Below are 22343 nucleotides of genomic sequence, written 5' to 3' on the forward strand. Positions count from 1 at the left end.
AATAAAATCTTTGTGAGGCTAGTATGGATGATTTATGATCAAGATTTTCCAAGAGTTTGAAACTCAGGAGCAGTTGTTTAAAATTTTAATGATGCACAGTCAAACTTTTATAAATTTTTGTATAATTTCTAGAATATTTCTAAAAATGTTAAGAGTATCAACATAATATTTTATATAATAATAATTATAGTCTACCTTTTTAAATTTTTTCAACCGTAAAAGGTCACTTGACAACAAAATAAACTGTCGACCTTCAGTAGATATTTGTTTATTCTTGTATTTTAGGGAAATGTTATAATTTCTAGAACAGTTCATAATGTATTTCCTTTGTCAAATGATTGTTACAATGAAAAATTTAGAGCCATAAAACAAGAAAAATATTGTACAGGGTATAAAGAACAGTACATGACATCTCAAAGGCATCTAGCTTATTCATCACAATTCTATCAAAATTTCAAGTGAGATGCTTTTTCTGCCAGTAATCCACATATATTATAAATATGAAAGTATTGTTGGTTGTTTGTTTGTTTATGATGCTTTCACGCAAAAACTACTGAATGGATTTGATTGAAACTCCGATGAGTTTTTATTAATAAAGATATGTAAAAAAAAATTAATTAATTAATTAAAGATAGTCTGACGTTTCACTGAACCATCTATGAGCATCATTTTGAGATATAATTAAAGATTTCTATAAAAATGGTAAACTTTCAAAAGTAAAAAAGGTAAATGTACAATTCATGACCATCTGTTCTGAAATATTCAATGAATTATGAGTTTTTTACATTTAGAAAAAATTGAAAACTGTAAATATATTTTACCTGTGTAAAACAATCCCTACCCATATTACGAGTGTTATAGAATTAGGATAAGTGAGAGTCATGAAGGTGAAGGCTATAACATGCTGGTCTTTACCAGTCTTCACTTTTAAGCCCAGTGGAGCAGGCGGGCTTTTGTTCGATATATCGAACATTTTTAATATATTAAAAATTTATAATCATATTGCATCCATAGCTTATACATTTGTTGTATTCGCAAAAGCAGTTATCGGAAGGCAAAATTTAATAAGCAAGAAAAAGATTTCAATCAAATTACTAAAACTAATGTCGTTTGTATGTGTTTTCTCATCTATCAGCGTATTCGAGAAAATAGTGATTAAAAAATATTTAAAAATGAAAATACTTATTGCGCGTGAAGTTATTATTTGAAAATTATATTTCGCACGAATTAAAAAAAAATTTTTAATAAAATAGCATACAAAGCAAACTACCGCGAAAAAATTAGTTTGGATGGGATATAATATACTTTGAACTGTTATATTTTTGAGAGCAAATAAAAATTTTCAATTATTTTTATATTTTTGAATGAACATTATTAAATAAAAAACATTTTACGTCCTGCGAGAATACAAACTTCAAATAATGATTTCGATTTTCACGTTATGAGAAATTTTTATTCTTTATAATCTCAATTTTCTCGAAAATGCCAACAGGAAAAATACAATGGGCGTTTGATAGTAAATTGATACCTAAGTTTTTTTTCTCTTGTTAAATTTTATTATACTTGTAATATGGTTTTTAATGTGTACAATTGTGTAAAAAAATATGCATTTTGGGATAAAACATTGGGCAGTGGGACATTCTCCAAATTGACGAATTTAATAGTTTAGTGATAATTTATTTCAGTAAAAAAAAAGAATTTTTGTGGCTAGTTTGTGTGACCAATTGACGCAAATTAAGAAGTACAACCAATTATCTATAAAATTTCATAATATGGAAGATTGAATACGATTTAATTAACATTAAATTCATGTTAATTTAATTTCAAAAATTATTCTTCCTGTATAAATAAGAATAATTACCTTTTTAAATTTACAGCCATAAAAAATTCCTTAAATATACACAACATAACCAGATTATGTAATCTAAAAAGATTTTTAATTTTTTAAATAATTCAATCGATTGAAAAAAGTTTACCTTGAATAAATTTGATTCATTTGTATTTGTTTAAAAAAATTTCAGAAAAAATATTATCTGCGATTAAATAAATATCAAAAAATTGTATGTTTATTTTATAAACATTAAACTATATTGTTTTGTTTAGATTAGTCTAGAAAGTTTTTATAGATAGCCAGACACAAAATCGAATAATCATAATTAAAATCAAACAGTTTTTAAATCGTATATGAGAACGTTGACCTGTTCAATTTTATAATCGATATTAAGAAAAAAAATAAATCATGTGTACATTGAAAAAATATTCACATAATAAACATGTCACCAAAAAAAATTTGTGTTTGTGACCTTATTATTATTATTTCTAAATGACAGACAAATCCTACAACATAATTTTTCTATATATTATAAAGGTTAAAGGGTTACGAAATGGTCATTGTACCAAATTAGTTTTCAATGTCAAAGATAATGAAGTTTTTATTGACAGTATAATACTGACTTTGATTCAATCTAGTAGTTACAGAATAGCAGTTTATCTACTAGTACAGAATAGCAAATCATCAAAGCGAAGGTATTTTTCATCATGGAATAGCTAAAGATTATACCAGCGAGAAAAAGACATTTCTCATGTTTTAAAGTAATTTAAATAAATACGGGATAGATCTTACAAAACGCTGGAACACTAAATTTCACCAAACTAATTTAAAACGTTAACTTTTCAATTTTATTATAATGTTTTTTGACATTTAATTTTTCAATCGTTACGGATGTATCGAAAAGGCAAGTGTAGCTCGTTTAAGGTAGTTCGAGCGCCAAAGCAAGTTTAGACTCGTGATTCAAATTAATTGTACCTTTATTTCAACTTTAATAATGAATTTTGTTATAACTTCATGAATGTAGACGAAAAATAAATAAAAATAATAATATTATACTTTTTCGATACCTGCCTTGGTTTTCGAAATATCGAAAGATATAGTTAAACAAAATTAAAAATTTTTTTTTTTTTGAAAATTTCTCCAGATATTGAAAAATTGTATTCTTACTTTTCGTCTTATATTGTCAAATTATAAGAAAATTCACCATCAAAATTGAAAATATACATTTTTTTAAATTTTGTTTCCCCACTACCGTGCTCATACATCCTTTATTAGTCGGGTAAAACTGTTTTTTTTTTCAACTATTTATTAAGGTTTTTTTTACTTTAATTTAAATAGTTTTTTAAATTTCCGCCGACTAGTTTTAGAGAAATCTATAAAAACATAACAATCATCCACCGTTTTCCCATAAGACCATTAAAAAATATGCCTACTTTTGAAGTCATTGAATTATTTAAGTAATCGGGCAATCGACCCTAAAATTTTCAGAATTTATTTACAATTAGTCCAACTTCATATAAAAAAAAACAATCCTTTTACCCAAAATTGCCCTGGCGCTCGTACATCCTTAATGAAACTATTTTTTTGCCCGATTCGAAGTCTACGATATCATAAAAACTTGAATGAACCTATTCGAAATTTAGAGAACGGAACCCTCAAGTTTAATGCAATAGATTGATACGCGTTTTTGTAAGCAATAAAAAGAGTCATTGTCTGTGAATTATTGAAATAAAATTATGAATAAAAGAAAAAAAAATGATTGGCGCATGGCATATGACACAGACATCGGCTCGTGTTACTAATACTTATCTAAGCGTTTGCTAAGTGTTCTTGTGTAATAGTCGACATAAGCAGTAAAATAAATTTTATTTTTTCAATGTCTGCATTATCTACTAAACGTATACCTATATTATAATAAATTTCGTCTGTGTGTCAATTTGATGTGTTATAAAATTTATAATACACGATGTGCACCGGGAATAGTAAAATATAAAATGTTACGTAAATATTCCATTTTTTCCTCCACGACTTATGGTAATACAGAAGTAATGTTTCTATCAAAAAATTTTTTTGAATACTTTAAACAGATCTAAATGTGTTTCATTTCTTCCTATAGCCAAAAATACCATTATTAGTAGTCAGTGGTCTGTATAGATATTTTAATGGACCGACCTAACTCATACAAATTTCACATATCAGCATACTAAAATACAGAAATGTACAAATGAGCAGATGCGATCTTAGATTCGCCTTGAAATGGGGTAAAATCAGCACATTTTTCGAATTATCACAAAACATCTTCACAGCACCAAAAATCTTAATAAAAGTGCCAAACTTGATTTGAAATTTTTTTAAACTGTTCTCAACACATAAAAATGTACATTATGAAACAATACTGCCTCAACGATAGATCTTCTACACAAGAAAATAGAGATCGGAGACAAAAACTATTTTATTTTTTAGTGAATATAATTAATATACGTTTCAGTAAATAAAGATTATTAAAACAAAAAGCTGTGTTAGTTGTCATATCGCATTTTTTATTCAGTAAGACATCTTTATCCTCCAGAGATAATTATACTTTGAAGCCAATTACACTGAAAATTGGTTTGTTATAATGGGCTACTTTATTTCATTATTTGAATGACATACTGTTCCATTCGATATTTGATATACTGTTATTCGAAAAGATATACCGTTCTAAATAGAAAAGCTTACTCTTAAAAATAGTGTAGGTACTAAAATTGGGAAATATTTGTTGTATTTGTGTATATTTGTGAACATGTAGGTACATTTTAAAAACCAAAAGATATCGCACTATGCAGATTTATTCCCTGAAGCATCTCTGCACTCTCTTAATTTTTTAACCAACTTCAAACAAAAAAGAAAGAGGTTCTCAATTCGACTGTATTTCATTTTTTTTATGTTTGATACCTCAGAACTTTTGACTGAGTGAACCGATTTTGATGATCTATTCGAAATCTCATTTTTCCCCTATGGTCCCGTTTCCATTTGGTCCAGTTCTGACAATGGATATCTATGTGAAAACCATATAAATCTTAAATTTGCATTAAGTAGGTGGGCGACAAATGGACGAATAACTCTGTATCTTGCCAACCGATTACGATGATTCTTTTTTTAGAGATAAATTAGTTAGTGACCTTCACTAAAAATCATAAAATAAAAAAACTTTAAAAAAAAAAAAAACGCCTTAAAAAAAAAATTTCAAAAACAAATTAATATGCAAGTAAAAAATAACGAAAATGTAATGTAGTTACAATTAATTATTGTTATTTTTGGAGTCGGTGTCAGCCAAGTTAATGTAGCAAACTGTTTTGTCACAATTGTTTCCTTGGCTGACACCGACTCCAAAAATAACAATAATTGTAACTACATTATATTTTCGTTATTTTTTACTTGCATATTAATTTGTTTTTGAATCGTTTTTTTTTTTTTTTCGAAGACTTTATTTTTTTTTTTGTTAAAAGTTTTTGCAATAATTTTTATAAAGTGAATGAATCAAGACCATGGTTTTACAATTAAAAAAAAAAATATATATATATAATTATTTTCTTATATAACATTTATTTGTTTGGACCGCATGTAGATAGCTTAAAATCAGTTCATTACACTACATGGAACCCAAATAATTACATTTTTGTATTAAAAATATTACAAATTATGCAACGTATTATACAATATACATGATCATAATGTGCCAATTATACAACAGTTTTATGTTTTATGTAATATATTGCAAAAAATTAAAGACGAAACATATGGCATGCCGCCACAATATTAATCGGACAATCTGCTATACAAAAAAAATAAGTTCAGCAATTTTATGGGAACGTAATTACTATAGCGTTTATAATTTTTGATCTGCTTACTAATCAATGGTCAACGACTTTTTTTCACACACGCGAAAATTAGTTTTGGAATATCTGATCTTCTCGCTTTTTGGATTCTCAATGCTACTTTCTCAATTGCTTGTTTTCACTTGTTCATACATTTATTTCAATTTGACGATCATTGAATTAGCCACATAAATTTGGCAATAGGTAAATTTACAAAAAATTAGAAACGTGAAAAGATTAAAATCAACTGAGAATCACAGTGACATTTATTGTAATTAGTCACAGATGATAGTCAAATGAATGTGCTACTTAGTAGTTTAAACAATTTATGTAATGATAAAAAAATTTTAGAAGTATGGAAACCAATGACTATTATTGAAAAATTACTAAGTAGCTAATCCTAAATTATATTAATGAAGTATTAAAAAGATAAATTTTTATTACATTTATTTTTTAATGAAAATGATAATCTATGACGTCAGTACTTAGTACACACACACTTTTACAGGTAGGTATATATTTGATAATCAAACATCGAGATTGAAATAAACAATAATAACAATCATATTTTGTTTGAATTTTTATCAAAAACATGGAAAATTTCTGAACTTTTCTATATTAAAAAAAAAAACATTTATATGTATTTTGAAACAATATATTTATCAAATATAAATATTTGTATGAAACATAATCATTTTATACCATATGTGCAAAAAGAATAGATTTACAGGTGATTCTACTGTGTGATTCATCAAATAAGATACGGACGGTTCTTATCTTTTCACTATCAACGAAATGGCGATTTATATATACCCTAGGGTCTAGATCATCCATGGGAAAACGTGGTTTGGAGAAGCCACTCAGGCTTCTGTAGCTAACATACGAGAAAGACTAGTGATAAAGATATCCTAACCATTGTCAACCAATAATACGAGTAAGACAGAGAGACAACATTTTTTTTCTACCTATCTCATTACTATTAGCTAGAAACTGAGATAGGTAGAAGAGCCGCATACCCGTCTCGCTTCATCCTCTATGAGCAATGCGGACTTGCATAAAGAGACGCAGAATAAACTTTATGGCACGCAATAAACTTATAACAATGGGGGCTTTGACTTATAATAACTCGCCCATGCCTGGTCTAGATACAAGTAAAATAGGATACACACAATAAGTCTATTGCAGGCATGGTCGAGTTATTTTAAGTCGAAGTCACCATTGTTATAATTTTATTGTGTGCCATAAAATGTATTGTGTGTCTCTTAATTCAAGTCCGCATTGCTCATAGAGGTGGAAGCGAGGCGGATATACGACTCTTTTACCTATCTCAGTTTCTGTTATAGTAATGAGATAGGTACAAAATAAATGTTGTCTCTCTGTCTTACTCGTACTTTAGTCACAGCAGTCTGAAGGACTTCTGTGAGTCCCGTTTTCCCATGCCTGGTCTATAGTCCTCGTCAATTGTCTGAAATTAACATGACGAATTTACCTTGTTTTCTACAACAAACTATAACTTTGGCTATGATAAATATTTTAAATACAATAATCATTACTGAAATTGAAATTTTTATAATCACAAAATACAAGATACGATAATTTTCCATCTATCGACTATACAAGCTAGTAACATAACATATTTTTGGTAAATATTGAGAGACGAACAATAAATTTGTTAGGCTCTCCTTTTTTTAACCCCCCATTTAAAAGAAGTATATTATCAGTTTAATATGCTTGTGTTTTATCTTCTGACTGGTGAGTAGATTTTCTTGAAACTCTGGATCAAATTACCTTTCCAACAAACAAACAAAAATTCATAAAAGTTTCATCCGTTCTGGAGAAACGATGTCACAAACAAATCGCTCAGGGTAGAAACGAGCCCTTCGAAAACTTTTAAAATTCGATACAATTCAAGAGACACGCTATTATCATCAACAATCAAAGTTAAGTAAAGATTGGTTTCCATAATATAACGTCTTAATTTCAAGAAGAATTTGTTACACAAATATGAAAATGACATTGAAGTTAGATCCATAAAACAGATACGTAGACATCTCATTTTCTTTTTAGTCGAGATTTTTTATTAAATAAATAATAAGCCCAGTTAAAATTTATCATCCATCAAATTATATATTATTATCCGTCAACCGTAAACTTTGATTCAATATAAATTGTTTAGATTTATTCTGACATTTTTTATATATTTTGTTTTATTTATTTTAAACTGTTTTAAAATGAAAATTTATTTCTATTACCTTGAATTAATTTTGTCTTTTTATTTTTGAAGACGTAAAATAATAATATTGTCTAGTAAAACGCATTTTTATTGATTTAATTCCATGCATAAATTGATTGTTTGATATTATGTTTATCATATTTCAATTTGAATATAATATTATATCACCCTATCGGTATATTTTATAAGCGAAATATATATTTTATAAGTTTTTTTTCCGAAAAAAAAAGGTTTTAAAGTATATTTTTTGCATTTATTAGCAACAAGTCAAATTTTGGTTTGGGCCCGATATTGAGAGAGGCCTTTTAATTCCAAGGCCTTTTAAAGTTTTGAAAATATAATTTTTGAATAATTTTAAATAAAAAATTGCACTCGCTCCAAACGTTTAGTTTACGAGAAAAAAAAAATTGAAAATTTAATTATAAAGATTGAAAAAATTGTATTTTTGATGAGATTAGTTAATGTATCATTTTGCTTATTTATGAATGTTGTACTATGTTATGTAAATGTCGCACCCAAATAGCCTAATTAGCCATTCAATTAACAGTCTTCCCAACCTTATAATTAAACGATGCTGTTCAACTAGCGACCTAAATATATTCAACCTTTTGATAAAACAGCTAGGAAAATGCGTTGGATCGATAGCGTTTAACTATATGGCTGCTTAATGCATCTGCATTAGGCGAAAAATCATCTAATGCATTAGGAGAAAAAAGTTCTTATTTTGACAAACCAATGTTCTGAATTTATATAATATTTAACTGATACCTCCTGTAGGCTTAATGTATGTATGTATGTTAATTGAAAACACACATATTTATTATAACTGTTTATTCCGTGTATACCAGACAAATTAATATCATAAAAAAAGTAAAATGAAATTATGTAAAAAAATATAAACAAAATAATATATATCAACAACATCAATCACTGTTTTATAAATAAATAAATAAAAGATTTAGTTTAAAAAAGTACTTACCAACATGTGATAGACCTGACAACTCTGACCCTAAAACAAATAAACAATCATTAGTCATTCGTTTTAATCCAATTCGCATTAAAATCTATATCTTAAAAGAAGTCTTAGCAGAGAATGAATGATAAAGCGTTTTCGGATGATTTGTTAAAAAATAAAATCATTTACAAAAGCTCTACTTAGGTTACAATGGCTGTCTGATGGACATCATACACAACATTGGCAAAATTTAAAATCAATAAGTGAGATCAACAATGGGCCAATCCAGACAATATTTCTTCCAGGACTGAAAGTATTGAATCAAACAGCTCATGGAAAATAAATATTAAAACGTTTAAACTTAAAAGATCTTTGTCTTTCTGTCTTTGTTGATCCAATAATTTTTCACGCTACCATCAAACATTTTACTCAAGCTGTTAAATAACAATGAATAAGGGTTCCTGAATGGTAATTCAGTGTGAGCTTAACCGCAGAGAGGGGCTATTAGTGACAGGTTTCATGAACAACAGAATTAATAATTCATTTTCAGGCACTTAATATTGAGTATTGACAGATTTTATTGTCATTTTTTGTGATCTTCAAGATATCCACTGTAATTGGCTGGCCTTAAAGCCTTCTTATTGCGACCTTTTTGGCACTTACAAGCTTAATACTTATTGTTTTCCGGTAAAAAGTTCTATCTTAAAATTTATTCAGTGAACGTATGTCACTATTCAATAACTAAAGTCTTATAGACTAATGTTTATCGTAAAATAATATTAAATTCTGCCATCACTATTAATGAGACACTTGGAATGTATCAATCGTAATTTATCAATTAACAGAAATCAGTTTATTTAAATAATTTTGATATATTTGTAAAGAAATGCATTTCTTTAATTAATTACCCCAGCGCTCACTTGACCGCGGCGCGCGGGTTGGTATGTTCGTATGTTAATTGTTGTTACTATAGATTTTGTATAAATAGCTTTTGTATAAATCATAATAAAAACTAGATATAGTTTGATAACTCGAGAGGGAATAAATGTCATTGTGAGAATTGACATTATTGTCGTTTCTCTATTTTCAGGTAATTAAATAATTAATTCCTTTATGTAATTAGTATTAAGATTATTCATGTAATTGATTTATAAAAATAAACTCTATTTTCAGAGCAACACAAGTGTTTATTCAAAAACTGTCATTTATTTCCAAGATTCACATTATAAAACGACAATTTCGTCAAGAAAAAAATAGATAAACAAGAAGAAAGAAATATATTTATATATATACATTAAAACAATGGAAAAATTACAATTCACTTTCAAGCTTTTACCGAGCTCAGATAATAAGTCAAATATTATATGTGTAACTTCAATTGCGACTCCAGATGGGCGGAATTTCGAAGTGCCTGATGACTTAAAACCAGCAAAAAATCACACTTATGTTAATGCAACAAATACTTTTGAGAAAGTCAAAAACTCTTTAAAAAGAAGAAATCAATACAGAAAGGTATGGATTGCATTAGATGAAAATTTAAGGAGTACCTATTTAGATGATGAAGAAAATATTCAATTTGGAAATACCTACTTGGAAGAGACAATCATAGAAAATTCAGTGCAAAACATTTCAACCAATAATGGTGGTGATAATGAAAGCAAATTAAAAAATTTAGCTAAAGTAGCTGAGAGATTCACAATTAATAAATTTTCTAACAGAACATCAAACGCCTCACAGTGGTTGAAGGAGTTTGAACAAGAATGCACAAGGTTTGGTATAAATCAAGAAGAAAAAAAAATAGAAATCTTGAAGTTCTTATTAGAAAAACAATGTCACGATTGGTATAGCAGCATGCTAATAAAATATACCGTAGAGTCCAATTGGAACACATGGACTGCAAAATTTCTTGAAACTTATGAAATTAAAGGTTGGTCACAAGTTAAATATGCCTTTAATTTTAGATACCAGACGGGCCCAATATTAGAATATGCAACAAAGAAGGAGAGGTTGATTCTTGAAGTGAATAGAAACATAGATGATTCTACAATGATATACTTAATAGTAATGGGATTACCGGACAATATTATGAATAAAATAAAAAAAGAATCACTAAAGACAACCACAAATTTATTTAAAGAGATTAGCCAGTATGAGTTCTTAGCAAGGAAGAAAGAAACAGAGAAACAAAAAACAACAAAATCAGATTATAAAGAACCAGGTCAGAGAACTCCGTGCTCTATATGCAATAGATTAAAAAAAGGAGTACGTTATCACCCAGAGAATAAATGTTACTACAAAGAAAATGATTATACAAAAAGAGTTCAAACAGTAAACAATGCTATTGATGCAGAATTAATTGAAGAAGAACAAAAAAACGAATAATGCCATTAATTGCAGTCAAACTACTAATTAATGATATAACAGAGGTGCTAGGAGTATATGATTCAGGTGCCAATATTTCATTAATTAATTCAAAATTATTAAAAATAAAAGAAAATAAAAATAATAATAATCAGATTAATTTAAAGACAATTAATGGTAATAAAAAAACTTGTGGTTTGACTAAATTAAAAATTAAAATATTTAACATAGAAAAATTAGTTTGTTGTCATATTATTGATAATGAAGATTTCAAATACGATTTTTTAATCGGATTAGATTTAATAAAAGAGTTTCATTTAACTCAAGATGAAAACCTTGAAATAAAACAAGGAAGAGAAAAAGATGATGTAAAGAAAATTGATAATAAAGATATTACATCAAATTTTGAGAAAATAGAAAAAGAGTGTTTTAAAAAAAGTTCAGTGAACTTTAACGAGCACATAGAAAATACAGAATATAATATTGACAAAAATTTATCAGAAGATGAAGAAAGAGAAATAAAACTTCTAATCGATAAAAATAAAAGTTTGTTTGCAAAAGATAAATATGATATAGGCACAGTAAAAGAATACGAAGCCAGAATTGACCTAACGGTAGAAAAATATTGCAGCAAAAGACCCTACAGATGTTCGATTGAAGATAGAAAAGAAATTGAAACACAGATATCAAGATTGCTAGAGAGAGGACTAATAGAAGAATCGTACAGTCCATTTGCGGCTCCGGTAACACTAGCAGAAAAAAAAGGTGAAGGTAAAACAAGAATGTGCATAGATTTCAGGGATTTAAATAAAATAATTGTTCCTCAAGCACAACCGTTTCCGATAATAGAAGATCTTATGGTAAAGACAAGAAATTGCAAATATTTCTCAAGTTTAGACATAAACTCTGCTTTTTGGTCTATACCATTACGAGTTGGGGATAAAAAAAAAACGGGATTTGTGACTCAAGAAGGACATTATCAATGGACAGTGATGCCATTCGGTCTAAAGACTTCTCCAGCTATCTTCCAAAGGATACTAAGTAATATTTTAAGGAAATACAAGCTGACAGAATTTGCAGTTAACTATATAGATGATATTTTGGTGTTTTCAAAATCCTTTAATGACCATAAGCAACATTTAGAGAAATTGTTTAATGCAATTAAAATAGAAGGGTTTAGACTAAAATTCGTAAAATGCCATTTTGCAGCAAGCTGGGCAAAATATCTTGGTCACATAATAGAAAATAATACAGTAAGACCATTAAAAGATAACCTAATAGCGATAAAGAATTTTCCAATACCAAAAACGCAAAAAAATGTAAGACAATTTTTGGGGAAAATAAATTTCTACAACAAATACATACCGAAGAGCGCAATTCTTCTGGATCCATTGCATAATTTATTAAGGAAAAACATAAAATTTATCTGGTCAGATAAATGTCAAGAAACATTTGATAAGGTAAAGGAAATGTTATGCTCGCAACCAATTGTGGAAATCTTTGATAATGAACTGCCAATAAAAATCTACACAGATGCAAGTCTACTTGGTGTTGGAGCAACACTTAAACAGATACAACAGAATGGTGAAGAAAAGCCTGTAGCCTACTTCTCAAAGAAATTAAATGAAGCTCAAAAGAAAAAAAAAGCTATCTATTTGGAATGTTTAGCCATAAAAGAAGCTTTGCGTTACTGGCAATACTGGTTGATCGGAAAACAGTTTTTGGTAATCACAGACCATAAACCTCTAGAGGATCTAAACATAAGATCAAGACCAGACGAAGAACTGGGAGATATGACGTACTATTTATCACAGTATGATTTCAAAATAAAATATGCACCTGGAAAAAGTAACGTAGAAGCTGATTGCCTTAGCAGAAACCCAGTATTAGAAGCTAATGCGAATGAAGATGAACAACTTAAAGTTGTAAATTTAATAACATTAAATGAAATAATAATAGATCAAGAACGAAATGGCGATCTACAACAAAAAAAAGAAAAATTAATATTAAGAAATAATGTATATTACAAGATAAATAGCAAATCAGAAAAAATAATAATATCGGAAGACTTTAGTAAGAAATTAATAAAACAGATCCATGAAGAGATGTGTCACATAGGCATTAAACAAACCCAAAGAAAAATTGGTACAACATATACAGCAAGGAATTTGACAAAAAATATTAAAAAAATAATAAACAACTGCGAGATCTGTATAAAAAATAAGTCAAGAGGCGCAAAAAAGTATGGTTTAATGTCACATCTGGGACCGGCAACCAGACCTTTTGAAATAGTATCAATTGATACAATAGGGGGTTTTGGTGGATCTAGATCAACAAAGAAATACTTGCATCTTTTAGTGGATCACTTTACAAGGTATGCATTTATAGTGACATCAAAAACCCAAATGTCAAATGACTTTATAAAACTAATTAAAAATACTAATGAAACCGAAAAAATAGAAACACTCCTTACGGATCAATATCCAGGAATAAATTCAAAAGAATTTAAGAAATTCTTAAAAGAAAACAATACAACTATAATATTTACGGCAGTAAACTCACCATTTTCAAACGGATTAAACGAAAGATTAAATCAAACATTAGTAAACAAAATAAGATGTAAAATAAATGAGAAAGGAAAAAAATTAGCATGGACATCAATCGCACATGAATGCGTAAAAAGGTACAATGAAACAGAGCATACAGTTACAGGATTTGCCCCCAAATACCTGTTGAATGGCACAGATGTATCGATATTACCAGATGAACTTAAACATAATAAATCAAAACAAGAGTGGATATCAGATAGATTGATAGCATTAAAAAATACAATTCGGTCACATAAATATAACAAACAACAATTTGATAAACATAGAAAGCAACATGTATTTGAAAAAGGAGATTTGGTCTACATAGAAAATGGAAACAAACTAAACAGAAAAAAATTAGATGAACTGAAAATAGGACCATTCCAAATACTGGAAAAAATATCTGATTCTATTTACAAAATAAACACAGGGCGTGGAAAATTAGAATCTAATTTTTTTCACATAACTAAACTAATACCAAAAGATGTAGAATCTGAAGAAGATGAAAAGAAAAATTAAGAATCAATAGAAGATAGTATTACATATTGAAATATCTTAAAATTTTACTAAATACATAAAATTTTACCCAAAGGGGGGAGATGTAAAGAAATGCATTTCTTTAATTAATTACCCCAGCGCTCACTTGACCGCGGCGCGCGGGTTGGTATGTTCGTATGTTAATTGTTGTTACTATAGATTTTGTATAAATAGCTTTTGTATAAATCATAATAAAAACTAGATATAGTTTGATAACTCGAGAGGGAATAAATGTCATTGTGAGAATTGACATTATTGTCGTTTCTCTATTTTCAGGTAATTAAATAATTAATTCCTTTATGTAATTAGTATTAAGATTATTCATGTAATTGATTTATAAAAATAAACTCTATTTTCAGAGCAACACAAGTGTTTATTCAAAAACTGTCATTTATTTCCAAGATTCACATTATATATTATTTGTTTTCATTATTAAATTTCACACAGTTTTCCTTTCAATTCAATAAGGAAACCGAACAAATTAATAATAAAGTCTTATTACTACGAATTTATATTACTATGAAATTAAACAGAAACTTTTCTCATTTTGTCAGAACTGTAGAAGCCTTTATAGAAGGCTTTAATTTGTTTATAGATAATCGCATGTATCGCATAAATATCTTGATCAAACCAAACAAAATGTACGTACATATTGGGTTGACTACAAAATCAGGAATATGTCTTTTTTAAACTGATAATACAATTAATTCATATAGTAAAAACTAAAAGTAGTTATAAAACAAGTGAAAAAAAATTGACTGAGTTAATTGTTGAAATACCATGTGTAATAAGTGTTGATTTCTATATCACATAGCACATGCATACATGTGACACATACATAACTGATATTCAAGTATAGTACATACCATAAAATTTCCGCCTAATTGGCGCCCTCACGGGTAAACAGTGATGTTGACCAAAAAATGTTTCAAACAAAAGTTGTTTATTTTTTGATAAGGAACATTTTTTACACTTTAACTTTTGTCCTATTTCTAACGGCTTACAAGCTGGGTCCTACGGACCCAAGACCCAATTGACCTATGTTGCTCATTTACTATAAGAATGATATCTCTTTTTGTTTTTGAGTAATCGTGATGACAAACGGACAGACGACAGACAGACAGACAGACAAGTGAAAATGGACTAATTAGATGATTTTATGAACACTTATACCAAAATTTTGGACTAAACTTAATAGACTATGTATATTTCATATATACATGGTATAATTAATTTCTTAAAAGAATCAAACAAGTTTGACTTCTAAAATTAAAACCTTAAATTTTCAGAAAAATATCTTGTGAATAAAAAAAGTAAGGTACGAAAGGATTACAGTTACTACCGATAACGCCTCATTTATTTCTCTATATCTGGATGGTCATTTGAGATAAATAAATTAATATATTGCTAAAATAAAACCCGGACTATCTAAATGCAAATTTATAATATTTTTTTGAAATTAAAATTAATGCAAAAATTGAATAATGTATGAAAATTGAGTGAAAACATATTTTCCTAAATATATCAACACATTACAGTTTATTAAATTCTAAGTATCAACTGACCTTCGTTCGTGTAAATGTGTGATGGATAAACAAACAACATATTATTCAAGTACACTTAATAAATAAATAATATTTTATGCCGGGCCTGCCAATTTTTTTTGTGTTAAAAATTTTCGTCAAAATGAATGCATATTAATTACAATTTGCCTATAATTATTTAGATACTTTATTCAATATTTTTGTTTAAAACAATTCAATATCTGTATATCTATGAATGAATCTATGTAACGAAATTTTTGAACATTCTTTCACTCACAACGTCGGGTTGATTGGAAATTTTGCACACTTATCAAGGATTACAATAATTTAAAAGCTTGTTCGATTATCCTAATCAGAATCATTAGGATTTAAGTTTAGAGTTTTATCAAAACAATGTGGCACTAAGCAAGAGATATAAATGAATGTGCACTAATATCTACACTGTCTTTTGCTCAGTGCCACTTTGGTTTGATAGAACTATAAAAAATCTTTGATGGTGGAAGAGCAAATAACATTTCATTACATTAATAAATAATAGTTAAATTAGAAAACTTCTTTTTAACTATCTGAACTAAAAAGTAGAAAATAAACATCAGTTTAAAAATATTAAAAAAACGTGCTTTTGTAACTGAAACTTTGGATGAACTAACCAGTAGAAAATCATTTTTATAAGCTCAAAAAAAAGAAGAAATTGATTAAGAAAAAAATCATCGTTAAAAAACGTGGGGTACTTTTTAAGATTTTATAATTACTTCAAGTACTTTTAACAATATCTGTCAATAAAATGTTTACCCTAATGGAATTATAGCACTCCATGCTTTATGGGGTGCTTGAATTATTTTTTTTACGATAAAACTTTTTTTTTCGTAGTCGATTGATTTTTTTTTAGAAATGATTTTCAACATTTAAGTCCAATTAGTTTCAAAAGCATGTTTTTTTAGGTATACTCAAATGGAGGCGAATATTTTATATAATTTTGAAGTTAGCTACCACGATCCAATGTTTTTTAATTATTTCCGTTGCCATTAAGATTCGCATTTGCTTCAAAAGTATAAATAAATAGAGAAATAATATTATCGCCGAAATAATATTTTTACTTTATTATCCTTTCACTACGATCACCAGTGTCAAGCTAAACATAGCCTCTTCCCAATATGTATAGTTGAATGATAACAATGGCTATATAACAATGCCAAAAAGATTTAAAATGTAAAGAGCCATCCATCATAGTTCGATCAAATCAATATAGATTAACAAAATCAATATATAAGGTATCACAATGGGCTCTATAGCCAAAGTGTGTCCTTCGTAGACAGCCAATAAAAGCTAATTTTACCTAACAAAATCATTTGTTTCATTGTATTGCGGCCTATAAAAAATGTTTTATTATAACTCTTTCACAAGTAGTTGTTTAATTGAAGTTTAAGGTTCTATCATTTTATAGAAAACTGGGCAGTTAATTTTTCTTTTGTAATATAAATAAACTATTCTGTATTTTATTAAAAAACTCTTTATAAATAATAATTTTTCTCCTTGGTCGTGAATTATACAAACTTCAATATAATTTTGATATTTTACAAGGAAATAAATAAAAACATTCATTCGACTGAGAACTTAAAATATTTAAATCATTGAGTTTATGTAAACAAACATTAAATTAATTTAGAAACAAAAGGTAAAGATAGAAATGTTTAGAAATAATAACAAGCCATAAAAACTATTAAAATAATGTAACATTGAAATGTAAAAACAAGTACAACAAATTTGATACAATCAAAACAAAGATTGAAAAAAATAAAATAAAAATGATTACAAAAGTGAATTAAGAAGAAATTTTAATACGTCACTGTTAGCATTCATATGACTTTCCAAAAAAAAAAAAAGAAAGGCGTCATTTATTTATATATCAAATCAATGATATTTGTATTAATAGTTTGCTTCTTATTTTACGAATCAGGCTGCGAGGAAGTTATGTGATCGATTTTAAATTAGATAAAAATGTATTATAATTTATTCATAACTGAATCTTATTTAAAAAGGTCCGGCGTAAAAGCCTTTTTACGTTTGCTGTCAAAAATGATTACAATATTATGGTGCAAGCGCAGCCTCCTTTAGTATTTTCTAAAATAATAATCCTCTAGAGGACATAAAGTCATGAACTAAAACCAATTTATTATTTATTGTTTTTTGTTTACTTATAATCATGCATACAATATTTATTTACATCATGTTCTATTCGACTATATTTGATGAAATACGATACATACAGGCGTAAACTTAATATTGACAAATATCTTGTCTAGTGATCTTAATTAAAGATAATTGAAAAAAATACACTCGAACCAGGACTCGAACCCGGACTTCTTGAATTCATGTCAAGCGCCCTACCAATTAGGCTATTCAACTCAATGAATTTTTTTAATTTGTTTATCCGCTTATTTATTATTATTATTTATTGTTTTTTGTTTACTTATAATCATGCATACAATATATATTTACATCATGGTCTATTCGACTAAAATATTTTCATATGAAATAGTTATGGTTATTAAAATCGTCATTACAGTCGGAGAACCTCTTTTCTGTCTAGTGGAAAACTTTTTAATCTTAGATATCCTCCGCCTGTAATGGCGATTTTACTTATCATAAAAATTTCAAGCAAAAATATTTTTTTGTTTTCATTCTTTTAAGAGCGTGATTTTGTGATGGGTGGAGTTTTATTTTTTTATTTTTTATTCTACTAGTAAGATTATCGACTGCTTGACAATATTAACATTTTCCACACAACAGAGAGGCGTGTCCGTAGTCCATACTTTGAAATTTCAATTTTTAAAGTCACTTACGCTAGACACACCAATATCAACAGAGTTACCTTCTTATTAGAATAAGAAGAAAAGCAGATATTCATAAATTTTAAGCCCATGAGTCAGTTAAAAGGTTAACGGAACCAGAACTTAAAAGATCTTCCCTAATTTCACCAATGTTCTGTACTAACATAGGGACTTTGGTACAAGACTTGATATTTCTGAGGTAGCTTTATACCTATTCTTATTCTAGGTACTTAGTTAGCTATGTGCTTATTCCTTGCTAGTATCTTTTTAATCCTATTGGCAGCACACAATATGAAATAAAAGCACAAGAAACAAGCCAAACCATCCACATCACAAACTGCTATACAAAGTTGACTAAATTAGAATTTTATAAAATTAGCGGCATCATTTATGTCTGGCTATGTGCCCGTTCATCATGTCACTATACTAAAAAACTAAGTATAAATATTTAAAGTAAAATGTCATTTTAAAATATTATTTATCTCTTTTTAAATGATATCATACACTAATTTTTAATTACGTTCACAAAATCAAATTCAATGTGACTTTTTTTTAATTTTAACATGGTTAAGTCATACTAAAAACAAATGAAAAGCGATATAACATAATGACGTTTGTCATATGTTTACACTATTGCGATGTCCTATCTAACAATTTTTTATTTTACAAAAAAATCTCACTTTTGATAAAAAGATGATATTATTTGTCCGTTTACAAATCCCTGTTTGAAACAGAAATCGATGGAATGAAATTTCAATAGCGTTTAATCTCTTTAGTATTGCAGCAAGTTTTATTAAATTTGCATAAATTTTAGCTCTAAAATTTATTAAATAACTTTGTTACAGTAAAAACACTCGATCAAAACGACCTTTTTTATTTTTTCATTTCTGAATAAATTTTAGTTATTGCAAGTTCTAGTGCAGAAAAACTCTTAACCCAATCTAAAGTGGGATAATTCAACATCATTCAAACTTTCTGCAGATAAAATGAATTGAATGATTAACATAATTGCGGCATTTCAAAATATTTTAATTGTGATAAGTTATGTCATTTAGAACCAATGAAGAGTGATATTTTACATGACGCTGCCACAATTCTTATCTTATTTAATTAATAAATATTGTATTAAATAAATCTGATTCAATTTTTATTTAGGTAAAATTAATCTTTAGTTTACAAAATGATTACAACTTTGTATAATTATTAGCTCATTATTAAAATTAAATAGAGGAAAAGGAATTGTAAATCGTTGACGCTTTTCTTTCATATTGTCATTTTAGATGCAAAGTTCGAAACTTTTATTAATATAGAATTATCGTTGAAAAATTAGTATAATGGTAAAATTTGCTATTGTTGAGAAAAGAGTTCACTGATAAAAGCCAACCGTTATCTTTATATACGGAAGGTATTTTATCCACCAGGATAATATAATTAAAATCAATGTGCCTTAGCTGTCAGGAAAAGGACATTAAGACCCTTTGTAAGGTTTATGATCTCCATTTAGTTTAAGAGCTTATCTAGATCCCTGTGAAAAGATTCAAACCATCTAATAGCCGGTAGACTGATAGCTGATGATAAGATGAGACTTTTATTTCCTCTACACTAGGTTGAGAAATCTTGCGTTTTCAAGATATTCGGTTTTTGATGAATGGTATAAATTAAAAATTTTGACTGATGTCCTAACTACATGGTATCGAGTACCGAATGGGTTAAACACATACATTTGATCTGACCATTTTATTTTAATTTCCAATAACACCCAGATATAATACTCAACCCAGTTTGGAGATTAAGCAAAATTTTTTAATTTAATCCCTTTCAGCATCCGTAAATCTGATATCTCGAAAACACCGAGTTTTCCTGTCAAGTATGGAGAAAACAAAAGTCTTTTCTTATCACCCAAATGTGACTTAGGTGTAAATTAAACATCGATATTCAATTTGAGGAAATATGCATGGAAATATGCCACGCATATTTCTTGAAATGCACATTTTCATGCATCATAAAAATATTTCTATGAAAATATGCATGGAAATATACGCCACCATGGTTAGGCCTTATTTAGTCATTTCAGAACGGCTGAAAATTTCATATCCGAGAAATTCAAATTGATAAGTATGCATTGAGGACAATATTCAAATGAAAAGATTCAAAAGTCTCAGTAATTCGATAATATTAAAAATTATAAACTATTTTGTTCGATTTTCAAGATGCAGAACAATAGGCTTTAAATAATCTCGCTTGAATCTAGTACTACATATTTTGTATAAAAAGTTTACAAGATTGCTGTTTTCTACAAATAAACGAATTTAATTATGGAGAAAACTTAAACAAAAGAACTATTATAGTTAAAAAGGTGGAGATACTTTCGTTATGGAGTACAACTGGCCAAACTGGACTATGTAGAAGAATCCATGATTTATTATAAGAAAATTTACTAAGCATAACTTCTCTGTCATCTTGACTCTTCCATCATTACCAATAAACCTTGATTATTCAATTTTTATCAATTTAATTTTCCAACAGCAAATTTATATAATATTTATTCGATAATTGTTAAAACAATTATTTACTGTACGTTTACTCCTTTTACAATTAACATTAATTAGATAGATTTACATGTGTATATCACGTTGTAATCTTTGGACTATGAGTAGGTGTTCTTTACTGTGTTAATACACCAGTTGTCAATAATTTTTTATACAACTTTTTCTTGGCCAATACATTTATTCACAAGGTCATAAACATTTAATATATTAATGAAATTACCGTTCGTTCTGGAAAATAAATGGAAAAGGAAAATATGACAATAATAATTGTTGTATTTTCATAACAAACAATTCGTATAACAATTTCTCAAGAAGTTAACAAAGAGACTTTAAGAAAACAACTGAAAATTCTATTACCTGAGGTGGATATTATCCTAACTCTAGGAACACCTTCACAAAAATTTGAGTATGATCGTCAAAATCGAGTGGAATTTCTTTTAATTAGGAAGGAACAAATAAAGTTAAAATAATTATATGAATCCCAGAGAATAAATTGTATGAATGTCGGAGTATTTGTATATCTTAGGTAGGTTCTGTTATTAGAAATGATGACTCTGCTGACGGAAAGCAATAAATAAAGTCATAGGCATAGATATCTCGGAAATTACGCCTCAGATCTGAATTTGGTAAAGAGCTTTTTCGTTCGCCTTAATGAGTTTAATCTCGTAGTATCGATAGTTTTCCAGAATCAATTAAAACCAGCCTGCATATCGATAAAGCAAGGGGTAAATACTTATTGTATATGAAATTACAGGACGTAGACTGGTAGAGCATGCTTCTGAGAAGTTGAGAAAAGAACGCCATTTTTTCGTTTTAAAAAGTATGTCGTTTTCAACAAATTCTAACGTCTTCAGAAGATAGATATGATTCGTTAAAGCACCTTTTCGACCTATGAATTCTTGTTAGATATTTGTAAATACACCAACTGCCGAATCACCCAGTGAGCGATGGAAACTTGGAAGAGCAGGTTTTTGGTATGCATCATAAAAGCACAGAATCTTTTTTGACTCTTTATACTTGGTAACAATATTGTGTACTTGAATAACGGTAATTATTC

General features: G+C 27.9%; 1 protein-coding gene across 2 annotated transcripts in view; it reads right to left on the reverse strand.

The window, feature by feature from the left end:
* Positions 1 to 22343, reverse strand: part of LOC123290904 — a 478701-nt gene that overhangs the window by 202386 nt on the left and 253972 nt on the right. For both annotated transcript variants that reach the window (XM_044871275.1, XM_044871276.1), the window contains exon 3: positions 8901 to 8930. In XM_044871275.1, coding sequence (XP_044727210.1) covers positions 8901 to 8930 — 30 coding nt within the window. The remainder of the gene's footprint in view (positions 1 to 8900; positions 8931 to 22343) is intronic.

The sequence above is a fragment of the Chrysoperla carnea genome, chromosome 1 (assembly GCF_905475395.1).
Source record: "Chrysoperla carnea chromosome 1, inChrCarn1.1, whole genome shotgun sequence".
In the NCBI taxonomy this organism is placed as follows: Eukaryota; Metazoa; Arthropoda; class Insecta; order Neuroptera; family Chrysopidae; genus Chrysoperla; species Chrysoperla carnea.